A 14,881-nucleotide genomic window follows, 5' to 3' on the forward strand; every position below is an offset into this window, starting at 1 on the left:
TAAGTCCACCCTTTGTATGACAAATATTATCTTATGCATAATAAATTAATAATTAAATGTTATTATACCTAAACGAATATTCTTAACCTTCGGAGACAGACCATGACAAATTAGACCCAAATCTACGTACGCAAAACAAATCAAACTCGTTTTGCAAATCGAAGAGACGTCTCTTTCGGCTGATAAACCCGCGTCGCGCTGAAATGTGCAGTGAACTCCGACTCGGCGCGCGCGGGCGCTGAGGGGCTACCGCGAACCACGTACGACGTGTTGCATCTCTGTCGCACTTGTAATTTCGTACGTAAGTGTGACAGGGAGGCAACACGTCGAACGTGGTTCGCGGTAGGCCTTCTGGCCGGGCTCGCCGCGCCTCGAGCACGACGATTATAATTTCGAGCGCCGATCAACTCGAAAATGAAGGCCCATAAATTTATTAGACATAGTGTCGGCCAACTCGCCTAGGGCTTGCATTATATAAAATATGTCAAGAATTAACCATTATCATAATAATGTTTTACCCAGATATACGATATTACGTTAACTTTTTATCTACTTACTCGTGAATTACTCGTAGGTATGTTTAAGACGATCAGAATTATGTTTTAATCAAGAACTCATCTGATGTAGATAGGTATGTAAGCGATATGTATAACTCACATACAAGTACACTATTCCTGCGCATTCTTACAAAATTTATGTACATACTTACATATATATACCTACTAACGTATCTCGTTTTCTATATAGGATAGGTAGGTACCGTCTTGGTACCTATATTGAACGTACAGCTGGGAATGATTGACTAGGCACGTCACCATCTTTGCAATTTCCAGATACGAGCTTCTGATTCTAAACAGAGATATCGCGCCCACGCTGGCCATGAGGGACGTATTAAAATGTAAATTTATTGCGCGATATTTTACATAAATTCAAATTGGCCGCTATATTTTGCTGGCCTTACATTACATCAGGTAATTATGGCGCACACAATTATTATAATTTTCTTATAAATACACCCATAAAGAAGTGCGAAAAAACAATTTCATAGCGTACCTCGACATTATTTATGGCTTTGGCGAAGATGAATGGTAAATTTAGACGTACCAGGGATTCGACTGATTTGTTACTTTGGCTTGAAGTCTGCGTTTTACCTCGACTTACTGTTGATAAGGCAATATAGTGGATGTATCACATCCACCTCGTATGTACATATACATTATTACATAATTTGTTTTGTTTGCGAGATTACGTAAGTATAGGTACATACATACATATATTCCATGTATGTAGTAGGTAACATTTATTGTATGCTCCATTAAACAATTATCTTCAACCTACCTGTCTAAGACCGAGGCGCCACAGACGTCCATTTCTACCGACGGTGTATTAATGATTTCAGAGGGCCTACCGCGAACCACGTTCGACGTGTTGTCTCTCTGTCGCACTTGTAAATTTGTACGTAAGTGTGACAGGGAGGCAACACGTCGAACGTGGTTCGCAGTAGGCCCTCTGATGTTGACCGCCGTCTCGGATCATTAAGTGCAACAGCAATTATAACGTAAACATCTGCGTCCATACAAGTGGTCACGAAATCCTGGCCTCATCTCTAATCATCGGTGATTCATCTAAGAAACAAAAATTAATTATACACTTTGTGCTCCAAAATCTTACCTGTATTCCTTTTAATTACAACCGGCGTTTAGTGATTTATCGTAGACACAGGTGTTCTAATGATTTATGAAATCTGAAAATATTGAAGACTGAAAGATAACGGATTAAAATTGTTAAAAGTAGCGCTGGTAGCTGTCATCTCATAAAGAACAGTTGTAGTTCCTGAAGCTGTTATGTAAAATGTAAACCATGTCAACAGTTTAAGTTCCGAACTATATTCCTGTTCCTATATGATTACACGATTAGGTACAATTCATAGAAAATCAAACCGAAACCTTGATATATTATAGGCTTCGGCCCACCATAAATTAACGAAACGACTTTACGATTCAATTACAAATGGTTCTAAAGTATATTGGAGTTATTGGCGTTATTCATAAATGTCTGTCAAATCTAACAAACCGTTGACAATCGTCTGTCCCTATCCGTTATTGAATTGAACAGTGGGTTTTAAGTGGTTGCTAAGTTTTATGAATAACGGGGTATGTCTTTGGTGACAAGAAATTCAACATCAGCAAAGCTCTATTATTCATCACAAAATAGGTGCCTTTTACATATCCGTATCCGATATCACCGGCTATATCAAACTTAGTGTAGGTACATAGTTTCACTTCAATAATTATAAAGTAGGCGGCGATAAATTTTAAGTTCCTAAATTTTCTTCGTTATCGTCGTACGCGTGAAAGTGGACACCTTTATGATCTAGTTTTAATTAAATTCAATAAACCAGTAATTATGTCCTTTGCCCCATTTGTCCGGCTAAAATTATTCCTTGATTATAGGCCGCGGCTTTGAATCCGCTTGGTAGAATAAGTAAGTAACAAAATTGTCCGTACATTCGTAGAACCTTGTGTACCAGACTTAATTGTAAGGCGGTATTTTAAAATTTTAATCAAATAACACCTGAAATAAGCTTCAGTTCCAGTCGTGTCTAATAGGTTGGTAATTAAAGGCAGTTATTATTTAAATGGCTTACCAGAGGCGTTTTGGCTTAGAGCTCGATACTTAATACTTAAATTACTTTCCTATTCCGTTGTATTCCATAAAAGTACCTAGTTATATTTTTTAGATATACGAGTAGTTAGTAGTAATTTAAACATTTTAAACTATAATAACAGTTCTAAAAAGGTAATGTAAAACAGAATTTCAGTAAGATTGCAAAGCGTTTTTATGACGACATTTGTGGTTTATTTCCAGCAATCTTAGCGTGTATGTACTGACGTACTATGTAAGTACCTATTAAGTATTAACTTATAGTCTGAACTTGAATTCCTTAAACAAATAACAGGGGATACAATTTACGAAAATTGATCTACTTAGATCAATGCTTCTACAGATAAATATTTAGATTTCATAAACCCAAACTAACAGCCGTATTCTAATTTTAATAACAGGTTATGATTAAGATGGATTAGTTATTAATCTGAACTGTCAGTGTTAAAAGTGACATTTTTTTTTTCAACCAAAAACGCCAATTTTACTGACAGAATTAAATTAAATATAATAGCGACGCTAAACTATTTAATTGCTGAATTTAATAAAACATTCTGAAATAATAGTGCGTATAGTTGTTATAGGTTTCGTAAAACTGTTTACATTTTTTAGGCCCGTAAGTGGGTTTTTCTTCTCGCGTAGCGTCTCACTTCCTGCCCAAGGCAAGATGTAAAACTTTATACAAACCGCGGGCGGTAATTCGTAAAGCCCCAGATCGCATATTTATGGCCCTCACCTTCGGTTCGGACCACAAACACCTACGATCTGGAGCATTTGCGAATTCACCTCCCTAGGTAAGTATGTAATGTACTATTAAAGTTTATGTAAGGTTAAAATAATGGTATCAGTTCCATGTAACTTCTCATGTATTGGGAAATACCAGCACCATGTGATGTCAGCACAGACAAATTGAATCCGATCTGCGCGCTGCGTCACCGCGTCTTCGCTCTCGACTTAATGTGACTTTTATTGCTTTCTACTTCCAATTCATCGCTGCCATTCCCCTCTGTATACAGTAAACGGAATGTTTCAGCTCCTTTAGACGTCCAATGTGGCGCTATATTGCTACAGAGTTTGCTATAGATTTGTTTGCAAGTGTCTGTTTGTGAAGCGTGCTTGAAATATGAAGGATTGTAATGCAGTTTTCTTACTTGAAGTAGAACAACACACTTTTAGACTAGGTAATACATTTTTATTTGCTGAAAGCTTTATACGTTCTTAATAAATTATACCCGTTCATCATTCTCTAAATCCCATAAATAAGAGAGTGTACTTATTTACTTGTATAATAAAATAGCAGAAGGCACAACAAAGTTTTTTTGACTACTGTTTTCAAGAAATAAATGCTTTTTTGTTGTTATCACACTATAAAAATTGAATGCCCGCAGCTAAGCAAAACAAATCAACGGTAAAATCGTTTATCGATTAGCCTGTCGATACAGCCAGTGTTACCTGAATATAACTGACGTGAACTCGCCACAGAACAAACAATAGCTTAACCCCCATGCCCATACAGGGGCAAATCAGCCATATGCTATGACAACTGTAATGGGGGCCGGCGGGAAATGACCGCCACCGCCATTTATCATATGGCCACAAACGCCGTTTTCATTTTCACAACACGAAAAAATAAGCTCTTGCGGAGTAAGAAATAAAGGTGCTAATACTGTGTCCCTTTAACACAATTCAACAAACATGTGAATTGCAATATTTTACAGAAAGGGGAGCTTGCGGTCGTAATGATGAGCGAGTAATATTTGTCTTCCGGTCGGCATTAGGTAATGAAGCGTAATAGGTTTATTAAGGCTCGTCTCCGAATATACGCGGGTGTGAAAAACTTACACGGTCTGTAAGCAAGTCACTTCCGGTTTTGGATTCGGATATCATCAAGAAACATGGGTTAGAAAATGTGATGCGATTCCGTTAAAGGAATATAGTGAAATCATACCTAAATGAATTGACAATTTATCCTATACCTAATACCGCTAGTACGTTCTGACATTGACACCAGTGAAATTGCGACTTTGAATTTTTTTTTACTTATACACGTAAGAGTTTAATCAGCCGTAATTTAAAGTCGATTAAGTTGACCACGAGATGTTAATAAACTACCCAACTACGGACAGACACCTGAGTGCACTCGCATAATATATGAATAAGAGCATGAGAGTGTGGCAACGGCGGTATGCGGTTATTGTTTTGTTTCACCAAGTTACCGGTTCTGAGCGTGCAAGGCTGGCGTACATAGGGCCTACCGCGAACCACTTTCGACGTGTTGCCTCCCTGTGACACTTAAATAGGAATTTACAAGTGCGACAGAGAGGCAACACGTCATACGTGGTTCGCGGTAGGCCCTCTGTTCTCGGAAGATCTCCACTCTCCTTTACCACCTTAATTTACTGATGCGCTTGTTTACATTTTATAGGTACTTCGCAATATTATACTGTTATAGCGCTGATACTGACTACAAACAGCTGTGAATGGCCAGCGATGTTTGAACACTGGAAAATGACAATCTTGTAAGACATGGATGTTAACCTAATACCTACTATTTAACTAAGTATAGATTCATAGGTTGTCGAGTCAGACTGCCGTATTCGAACTTCAAGATATTCACAAGAGACGACACGTACTAGATCCATTCTAGATACGTTATAGTTTAGATTTCAACTAGTTCTCTTTTCCAGCGCAATTCCGGCAACCAATGTCACTTTTACGATAGATCGTGTTAGATATCTATTAGATGTGAATCTATGTGAATTAGATCTCTAAGTAATATCTTGTGGAAATCGTTCAAGAGTATCTCCAGAATCGCGGAAATGTCAAATTTGACAGGTTAGATTTTAAACATATCGTTATCGTATCTTGGCGATGTTTAAAAGATATCTAATAGATGTCTATTACAAAATCCGAATCGGGCCCAGAGGCATTCAATTTGTAACTTTTTTGGTCAAGCACATGACCTAATAAATATTGTTTTTTCGGTCTAATTTAAAACATGCATTTTTAATCCAATATTTTTAGAACTATTTGGCAAACGCCAAAAACTTTAATTGAATAATTTTAAATTGCACGATATTTCAGATCGATAGGATCATAAAACCCATTTATATACCTATTTATATCCATACTAACATAAATGGCAAAGTGCATGTGCCTGTTACCTCTTCACGCTTGGACTGCCGAACCGATTGAGTTGAAATTTGGTATAGAGATAGTTTGGGCCCGATTCGGATTATGAACTAGATGTCTATTAGACATCACCAAGATACGACAACGATCATAAAAATATAAGATCTAGCCTGTCAAATTTGACATTTCCGCGATTCTAGAGATACTCTTGAACGATTTCCAGAATGTCTAAAACGTCTCGTTATGTATTTTTAGATCTCAAAACGATTTTGAAACGATCTTACTACGATAATTTAACGTAAAAGTAACATTGGTTGCCCGAATTGAGCTTCAAAAGATATCTAGTTGAAATCTAAACTACCAGGTATTTAGTACAATATCGTATCGTTCTCATCTCTAGAACGGATCTTGTTTTCCGAATACCGCGGTATGAGTCCCGGGGAAGACATAGGATATTTTTTATCCCAGAATTCACTGATTCAACGCAGACGAGGTCGCGGGCAAAAGCTAGTTTATATACATTTTGTTGTACCTACGGAAAATGTGCATAATGTACATTTGATTAAAATTTTAGTCCAATTTTCGGTTTATCCAAGACAAATTGTGTGCAGCGACTGTCCTCGTTCGTTCGCAGCAATTTTCGCTTCCCCTCCCAGCGCGCCCCGCTCAGCTGAGAGCGAATTAATTTTCGCCACAATTACCCGCTCGCGTTACTAATTGAGACATCAAAGACTCCGCGACAGACAGACGACTCACAATTCAGTGCAATATGAGTTTACTGTTTCACTTTTTAACAAAGAACAAAATGTGCTTAAAACAATTTATCGTAAAGGAAATGTAACAAACTACGCCTTTCCTTATGTTTGAACTCAAGTTAATACTTACTTTTAATTTTTTTTTTTTTCTCAAAAATCGAATGCGTTGAGTGTTATTGAACATAAAATTTTTTATTTATTAGTCACGTTGTACTACGTACGTTCCGTTTCGCACAAGCCGTGCGCCCGCGGCGGCCGGGCACCGGTCAACCGACCGCAATATGGGGTCACCTGATAATGCCTGCGTAATTACGCCACCATTACCTCCCCGCCGAGCTTGTTGCCAGCACAAACACCACACTCCTAGTTATACGATCAAATGTCTCGGACGTGACTCAGAATACCGATGCCGCCACTACAAGACGCATTATCTAGATTCGAAATAAATTATCCGCAAGCGCGACCACTGGGTGCCTTTATAGCGTACCTCAAGGGCAAATGCAAAGCTGGATCGAAGAACAGCTGCGTAATTATACGTGCCAGAGAAACCAATAGCGGTAGATTGAGACATGTCAAACAGCTTTGAAGCTTGCTTAGGTATATAGTATTGTTATCAGATTAAGCAAGCTAGACAAGTACTAATTACATAAAAATTATAAGAAAGATCGATACTTACGGCGTTATTTATAAGCACTTGCCAACTATGGATAACATGCCCTTCACAATATAAAACCGTCATTTTGACATTTGTGCTTGTTAAGAAAGGTACAAAACAAGTTTGCTAAGTTTTATGGGAGTGAGATATGTAAATTTAACTTAAGTTTAGGTACATTTATTGGCATAGCTGTGTGTATTGAAGTAGGATCAGGAAGGTCGACAATTATCCAGTAAACACCGGCTGGCGAGTGAGCGGCAGGTCGCAGGAAGGACGAGGGCGGATGCTGCTCTTCGCCGGGAACAATCGATCCCGCGGCCTACAATTTGCGCAGTGGCAGCTCCTCTGGCAATTTGTGTCCGTCGCCTTCGTCTGCCGTTACTCGGTAAACGCTACTGGAATATGTAGCCTGTGGTCGAGATCCCAGTTTTAAACGCATAGTCGTCCGGAGTGAGATACATGCTAATTATGGGCAATTTTCAAAATCGATCGTCGAGCTTTTACTGACTGTGGCTTCCTGCGTTCGCTCATTCTCGAGAGAACGTAAGCAAACATGCAGCGAAAACAGATTTGTAATATGCAAATACTATCCAGAGTTGTATAAGGCAAATATTTGTACGCATATGTGGTTGCACTCAGCTGTGGTCTTCGAAGATCCAACGTGTTCTTGAAAGGAGTTTGGGTTTTTGAGTTTTGTTTAATGTAGAGATTTGGATATATCGGCTGGTAATATTGTGATAAAATGCTTATTGGTTTCTTGAGTATCAAGGATAAACAGAAGTTTCCACTAGCTACCATTTAATAAAGGTATCATCGACGTATCGAAGGATTGATCTGATGAGTGGTTGCGCAATGGCGCGCGCGCAGTTAGGCCGCATTATCGACCGATCGATGGCTTCTAGATTGCATCTCAATAATCCTCGTTGAAGATATCGCTCGAGATTGCGCAGTGAGCGTGCTTCTAGCTGCCTGCTATACGCCTTCCGGGATTCGGTCTGTCTAAGAATAGCAACGACTTAATATGAGCGGACGACAGCTTGGTTTATGTTGCACATTTTTTCTCACACGATATGATTGATTGAATCCGATGAATAACAATTTTAAGCGCGTGGTGTAGGTACCTACTTGTCTACATATTTCAAGAGGGGCTTGTAGTAGCCAAAAAGTCATTCATTCGTATCGGGATTTGAGTCAGTGTGTGCTTGTGTCAAAGAAAAACGACGCCAAGGCGGCAAATTGCTGTTTGAGCAGCAGGCTCACGAATTTCGTGCTGTTTAGTAGCGGGCATTTTAAACTGAACTTAATAATAGCGTAGCCACATTTAGAAAAGATATTATGCACTGCCGATGTCGATGCCGTTGTCGAGTGCGGCGGTGACCGTCGGGACGCAGTAATTGATGACGTCGCGGGCAAGCGGTGTCCGCCCATTTTCCGTCAATTTTCGTCACTTGAGTGATGGCACCGCGTCCCGCCCACTGCTCCCCACACCCTCTTCCCCCCGAGACGCCCAAAGACGGCACGCGTCGTGCTAAATTTAAATGGGATGAACTTGTAGCGGGCGGCCGCCGCCGTGGAATGTGAACGGCGTGACACGTTAATCATACATCTGTGACAGATACACTTCGTAGAAGATGTCGTATGCTCATCTTGAAAATTGGCCATTGAACTTTCTTTATGAGACGCTGTTAGCAACATTGAAGGATTCTATATTTAAAATCCATGAAAATTATTATTATTCGTTGCCATAGCGGCACTTCATTAATTTTCTTTCCTACAAAGATGTATGTTTTGTGATTTCCTAAATAAAACTCAATTTTTCCTATTGAAGATATTTAATTTAAAATCTACAGTCCACAACAACTCTCCACCTATGAAAGCCATGACCTTTTCATATGGTCCTTCTATGGAAAAAATCAGTGCCGAAGATGGAATCACGCAATAAAGTACATTGAAGGTCAGAAATCATTCTTTATCACGCCAACTTATTGAAGTCCTGAGCGGCGCATTATAAATGATAAAGAATGCAATATAATACATTCTTCTCGCCAACGGCGCAATAAAAGAAGAGTGAAATAATTATCGTTTTTTCTTTCGCCGTCTTGCAAGGCCGAGCGGCGCAATACAAAGAAAAACGCAAGATTCATATAATATGAAACGCTATGATGCACCAAACAAGCGCTATCATAAAGCGCGTGCAAGCAACATTTAATCGTCTCGTGTACTCAACGTGCTATCTGAACGCATCCCTTCGTGCTCGTGCGGGCGGCAGCATTGCGCAATCCTCGAGTTCCTCGACCAATCGCAGCGCCGTACGTGAACGCCGAGAACGCAACAGCCCAACACTGCGATTCAACACAGCGATAACGCGACGACGCCATTACTCGTTTCGTGTTCGAACAATTTAATTTCTTTACCGAATTCAGTAGATCACTTGTGAGTTGTGACTTCGTGTATTAGTGTATAATTGAAATATTTAAGTGTAGTGATTGTTTAGAGCATTTTATACAGAATTGTAAAAATGTCAGACACCGAACAGAAAGAGGCAATAGCCGCGCGAGGTCGCGCCAAAGGCTCGATCACACGTTTGAAAAACAGCTTTGACCGAGAAGCGCTCATAAATTCGCCGATAGAGTTAGTGCTAGCAAAGAAAACTAGGCTTCTAGAGGCCTTTCGTGAGTATGAGCGCCTCACTAGCAAGGTTGCCTCGCTTCTTTCCTCCCCACCAGTTACTCTCGCCACCGATGACGAGGAGGTTGAAGACAATTACATTTTATTGGTAGCTCAGTTAGATAGCATCATAAATGTTATCCGCCAAAGGGACAATCCTCAAGTGACTGCTCAATCCACTACCAGCAGCGCAAATGGCGTAAGTGTCAAGTCGGACAACCTCAAACTGCCTCGGGTCGTGATAAAAACATTCACAGGTAAATACACTGAATATTACGAATTTATAAACATGTTCACAGCCATGATCGATAAGTGTAGTTCTTTTTCAGCCGTGCAGAAGCTGTATTATCTTAAAGGTTTTTTAAGTGATGAACCGCTCGATTTAATAAAAAATCTGCCATTAGAAGACAACAGCTATCCAGAAGCACTGCGCTTACTGAAAGAACGATACGATAATAAAGTTCGAATTACGCAAGAACATGTTAATGCACTGCTAGATATGCCTACAATCACGCGATCTAACGTCACTAATTTACGAAATTTTATTTCAGTTGTCAAACAGCATCTTGCTGCTCTGCAAAACCTGGGTGAGCCTGTAGATAAGTGGGATGCCATAATTATTTGCATCCTATCTAAGAAGATCGACCTGCCTACCTACAGAGCATTTCAACTGGAGCGAAATAACAATGTGTCGCCCACGGTAAAGGAATTCCTAGGTTACGTGGAAAAACGTGCCCTAGCATTTGAAAACACTGACGTGCAAAAGGGGCCTTCGCAGAGCTTTGTCAGCCATCCTGTAGCTGCACCAGCAAAGCCGTCAGCGCATAAGCCTCAGCTGCAATGTTTATACTGTAAGTCTGCACACAGATTATATAATTGCCCGAATTTTAATTTAGCTTCCATTCATAAACGCATGGAGTTCGCTTCAACAAACAACTTGTGTAAGATTTGTTTGTCACAACACAAGCGCAAATGCAAATTTCATTTTCGGTGTAAGGTGTGCAAGCTACAGCACAATAGCTTATTGCATCAAGACAAGTCTCCCACTCCTTCTGTAACCTTGTCTGCAACAAGGAATAGAGCCCATAATATAGTCTTGCCTTCTGCTCGTGTCAAGCTGATTACTAAGTCAGGGGTAGCAATATATTGCAAGGCATTGTTAGATGGTTGCTCACAGGCATCGTTCATTACACAGAAGATTGTCGATTTATTGGGGTTACCGATGCAAAATACTAGTTCTAATATAACTGGTATCAAGAATGCCAAGCATAAGATTGACAAATGTATAAACCTTGATGTGCATTCTGCTGTTTATCCATTCAAAATAAATGTCAATTGCAAGGTTGTTGATAAAATAACAACAAAGTTGCCACAGATTCCTATTAACAAGTCGCACATTACATTGCCTACTAACTGCAAGTTAGCCGATGAGAATTTTAATAAGCGTGGTGATGTGGATTTGCTGCTAGATGCTGGTGTCTTCTTTCAGATTCTTCTGACGCAGATGAAGAATAATGGAGACCAAGCTACCAAACAGCCTTTTGTGACTGCGGGCAGTGCAAGTACTTCGGCACCGAGCTTTACAACCTCGAGTGCTGCAGCTTCGAGTACTTCAATAGCATGCGCCGCTACACCACAAGGCCCTACACTAGTGCAGACATCATTTGGCGTGATCATCGGTGGTCGAATGCAGCTACCTGCAAGAAAAAAGTCTAAACAGGTAATATCTTTGCTGTGTAGGGAAGGCAATGAATATTCAAGCGATCTGTCAAGTGATTTTGGGGAAACAAAAAAGGTGCCTGGAATTTTCCTAGATAATTTACCAGAGCAAGACTATTGTGATAACCTTTTTAGGGAATCTACGAAGCTAGTAGATAATACATATGAGGTCTCACTGCCCACTAAGGTCCCTTTAGAGAAAGTCAACTCTGAGTTAGGAAAATCTTGTCACTTGGCACCTAAACTAGAAAAGAGGTTACATGAAAAGAATGAAACTCTTTTCACAAATAGTCATGAGGGGCATGGGCAATTAACCCTGCATAATGAAAATTGTATCCTTTCAGAATATTCACCTGTGCCCACCAAGTTGCCTGAACTGAAAGCCGATCATACCAGTGCTCTGTGCCTTACAACCACAGCGCACAACCCTGATCTCTTTGAAATAATAAAAAAGTTTTCTACTATAGCAAAAATGACCCATGTTCTTGCACATATTCTTAGGTTTTGCAATAATGTCAAACTGACATCCCAGAATCTTAAGGGTTTCTTAACTATAGTCGAACTCAACAAGGCCCTCATGTTAATATTCAAACATGGGCAAGCTCAATTATTTTCAGATGACTTAAAGATGCTGCAATCTCACAAGCAAGTTAAAGGTAACTTAAAACTGCTGATTCCCTTCCTTGATACCGAAGGAGGCATTATACGAGCTGGTGGTCGACTGCAAAACGCGTCGCTTCCTTATACTGCACAGCATCATGCTATTAAAAACTTGATTATAAGAAATGAGCAAATATGTTCACTAGATACGGGACAAAATTTAATCTTATGCTATTCATGACAAAGGTTCTGTATAATAGATAGTTTAACCACTGTAAAAAAGATAATACATAAATGTGTAATGTGTTTCAGACTGAACGCGGCTGCAATACTTAGCTGATGGGTTTTATGCCAGCCCCACGCTTCACAACTTCGTGCGAGTTCGTGCTTCGTGCGAGTTCGGTATTCCTAGTTTAGTCATACTGCGTAGTTACAATTCACCTCCTCTCGAGTGGCCCATGGCGAGGGTAACTAACTTATTCCCGGGGAAGGCCGGTACAGTACACGCAGTATGTGCGGTCATACTCACAATGGGCCCATTACAAAAATATGTGTACTGCCTATAGATAGGAACTTAGCCTTATCTTTAGTTATAAGTGTCTCAAGTGCCTATTATAAAGGCATACATTTATGTATTTATTTTAGTGTAAACAAAGAGCTTTTGTTTACATCTGCTAAGATTTGTTTTGAATTTATATGCGCTCGGTCTTAGTGCTATTAATTTTATTTTATTGAACGTTAACAATTAAAAGATAATAATTGTATCACTGTTATACTTAAACATGTTTCTTTAAAAGTAAGTAATATATAATTTAATTGTAATGACTCGATGTTAAATGTTGTTCATGTTAACATACGCATTTAAATGAATTTAATTTAATTCCATTCTCGTGGCGCAATAATGTTAGCAACATTGAAGGATTCTATATTTAAAATCCATGAAAATTATTATTATTCGTTGCCATAGCGGCACTTCATTAATTTTCTTTCCTACAAAGATGTATGTTTTGTGATTTCCTAAATAAAACTCAATTTTTCCTATTGAAGATATTTAATTTAAAATCTACAGTCCACAACAACTCTCCACCTATGAAAGCCATGACCTTTTCAGACGCTGCTTCAGTCAGATTTGTCATTTCCTCTACCTAATGTTCCACTAAATATGCTTTATTTTGAACGTCAATCATGTCAAAACAGAAGTATTTCCAGACTGTATCCTTGCTAATTATCCCCAGAAGGGAGAGCAAAATGCAAAGTCGACAGGATCTTAGACAAAGAGGCTTTCTAAACTCCCCTGTCCGCAGACAATTGCCATGGGGTATAAATAGACTGGGGGCACTTAATGAACACATAAACCGAGAGTGGCAATGATAGACCCAAGAGACGGTCCCGTTGTCATGGTTACGTGTAATCGCCGTGCCTACTTTTAGCTGTATGCTGTTAGCAATTATAAAGTGAAACATTTTGTTTACCTTATGAAAACGTTCTTAATGTTTTTACGACTGGGTGGGTAATGCCGAAATGGATTAAACAAAAGTTTACTTTGAGTTTTCAAGAATTGTGAAAGTTACATTCATTTGGTTGGCGACTGCAGCAGCATTGCTGTTACATCGTTACTGCTGCAGCGTTGACGTGGACATACACGGTCACTTTACTTTATAAACAGCGTTGCTATCGCTGCCGCATTGCTGTCATGATTAGAAAGTCCAATCGTTCTCTCATTTTAGAAAGGCGATTGGCAGTGACATCGCCCACATCAACGTTGCGGCAGTAACGAGCAGCAACACTGCCGCAGCCGTTATTCAAATGACACCTTTACTTTCGGAACGCAACTGCAACAGCGTTTTTAGAGCGTTATAACACGCGAAATGTTTTAATACTTACATGTTTTCTATTTTCAGACTGTCCTACCTTTCTTGTAGGTACGCGTGACGGTAGTTCTCACTTTTTTTTTCAAAAATGTCGACGACATGACGTTCAATCTATTCTAATTCTGGCTTCAATGTAAGACATTGCTTGATTCATATAGTCTTAAATCTGTGCTCAATTAATATGAGTAGTTGTTCTAAAAGCGTTCGTGAGCGTTTTTGCCACCGCGGTCAGTAAGTCGGTCGCTGATGAGAGCCGGCATGCGATGCCGCACGTGTTCTTGTTGATGTCTATTATACTGTCCGTCAAATTCCGTGGCCGAACTGCGATTACAATACAAAGATGGTTGGGTAAGTGTTTGTGTCTAATTATTGAGAACACTTAACCACTAAATTCGGTTTTGAACTTGGAATAAGTAACCGTTAAATATGGTTAAGCTATTGTTTTGGTGCATGTACTATATATTGTTGGGTTAGGCTATATCCCTACTGTGATAGCAGCCGCAGTAGGGATATTAGGCGGTCTAGCGGTCCATACATCTTGCGCGACTTCAAGTATGGAGTCGCGCGCGAGTACGCAACTCATGCTAGACCGCCTGGGGGCCTAACCATAATATAACAATCGTACAATTTCCATATATTATTTTTTCCACGATTTATTTTACTTTGTCCTATCGGTTGGGAAACAAATACCTAACTGATTCGTCTCTCCTAGTTTTCTATGCTAGGCCTTCTTCTTTAGAATGAAATTGACCAACATACCCCAGCAACAGTTTTGCAAGGGAAGGCAATGTTGCAAAGTGTAGCTGTATAGCCCACTT

General features: G+C 39.6%; 2 protein-coding genes across 3 annotated transcripts in view; both read left to right on the forward strand.

Annotated features, from left to right (window-relative positions):
- Positions 1-14,881, forward strand: part of LOC134648951 (transcription factor Sp9) — a 99,277-nt gene that overhangs the window by 10,462 nt on the left and 73,934 nt on the right. The window lies entirely within an intron of this gene.
- Positions 9,688-12,509, forward strand: LOC134649086 (uncharacterized). Its single transcript, XM_063503802.1, has 3 exons — positions 9,688-10,130; positions 10,425-12,248; positions 12,505-12,509. Exons 1-3 carry the CDS (start codon positions 9,725-9,727, stop codon positions 12,507-12,509), a joined length of 2,235 nt encoding a protein of 744 aa, XP_063359872.1. The 5' UTR covers positions 9,688-9,724.

Source organism: Cydia amplana, chromosome 6, assembly GCF_948474715.1.
Source record: "Cydia amplana chromosome 6, ilCydAmpl1.1, whole genome shotgun sequence".
NCBI classification, from domain to species: Eukaryota; Metazoa; Arthropoda; class Insecta; order Lepidoptera; family Tortricidae; genus Cydia; species Cydia amplana.

Excerpts from the sequence above, each read along its gene's own strand:
- LOC134649086 (XM_063503802.1), top strand. The coding sequence starts at position 9,725 with ATGTCAGACACCGAACAGAAAGAGGCAATAGCCGCGCGAGGTCGCGCC. Across the intron at positions 10,131-10,424 it reads CGTGATAAAAACATTCACAG|TTGTCAAACAGCATCTTGCT; the intron begins GTAAATACACTG and ends ATTTTATTTCAG.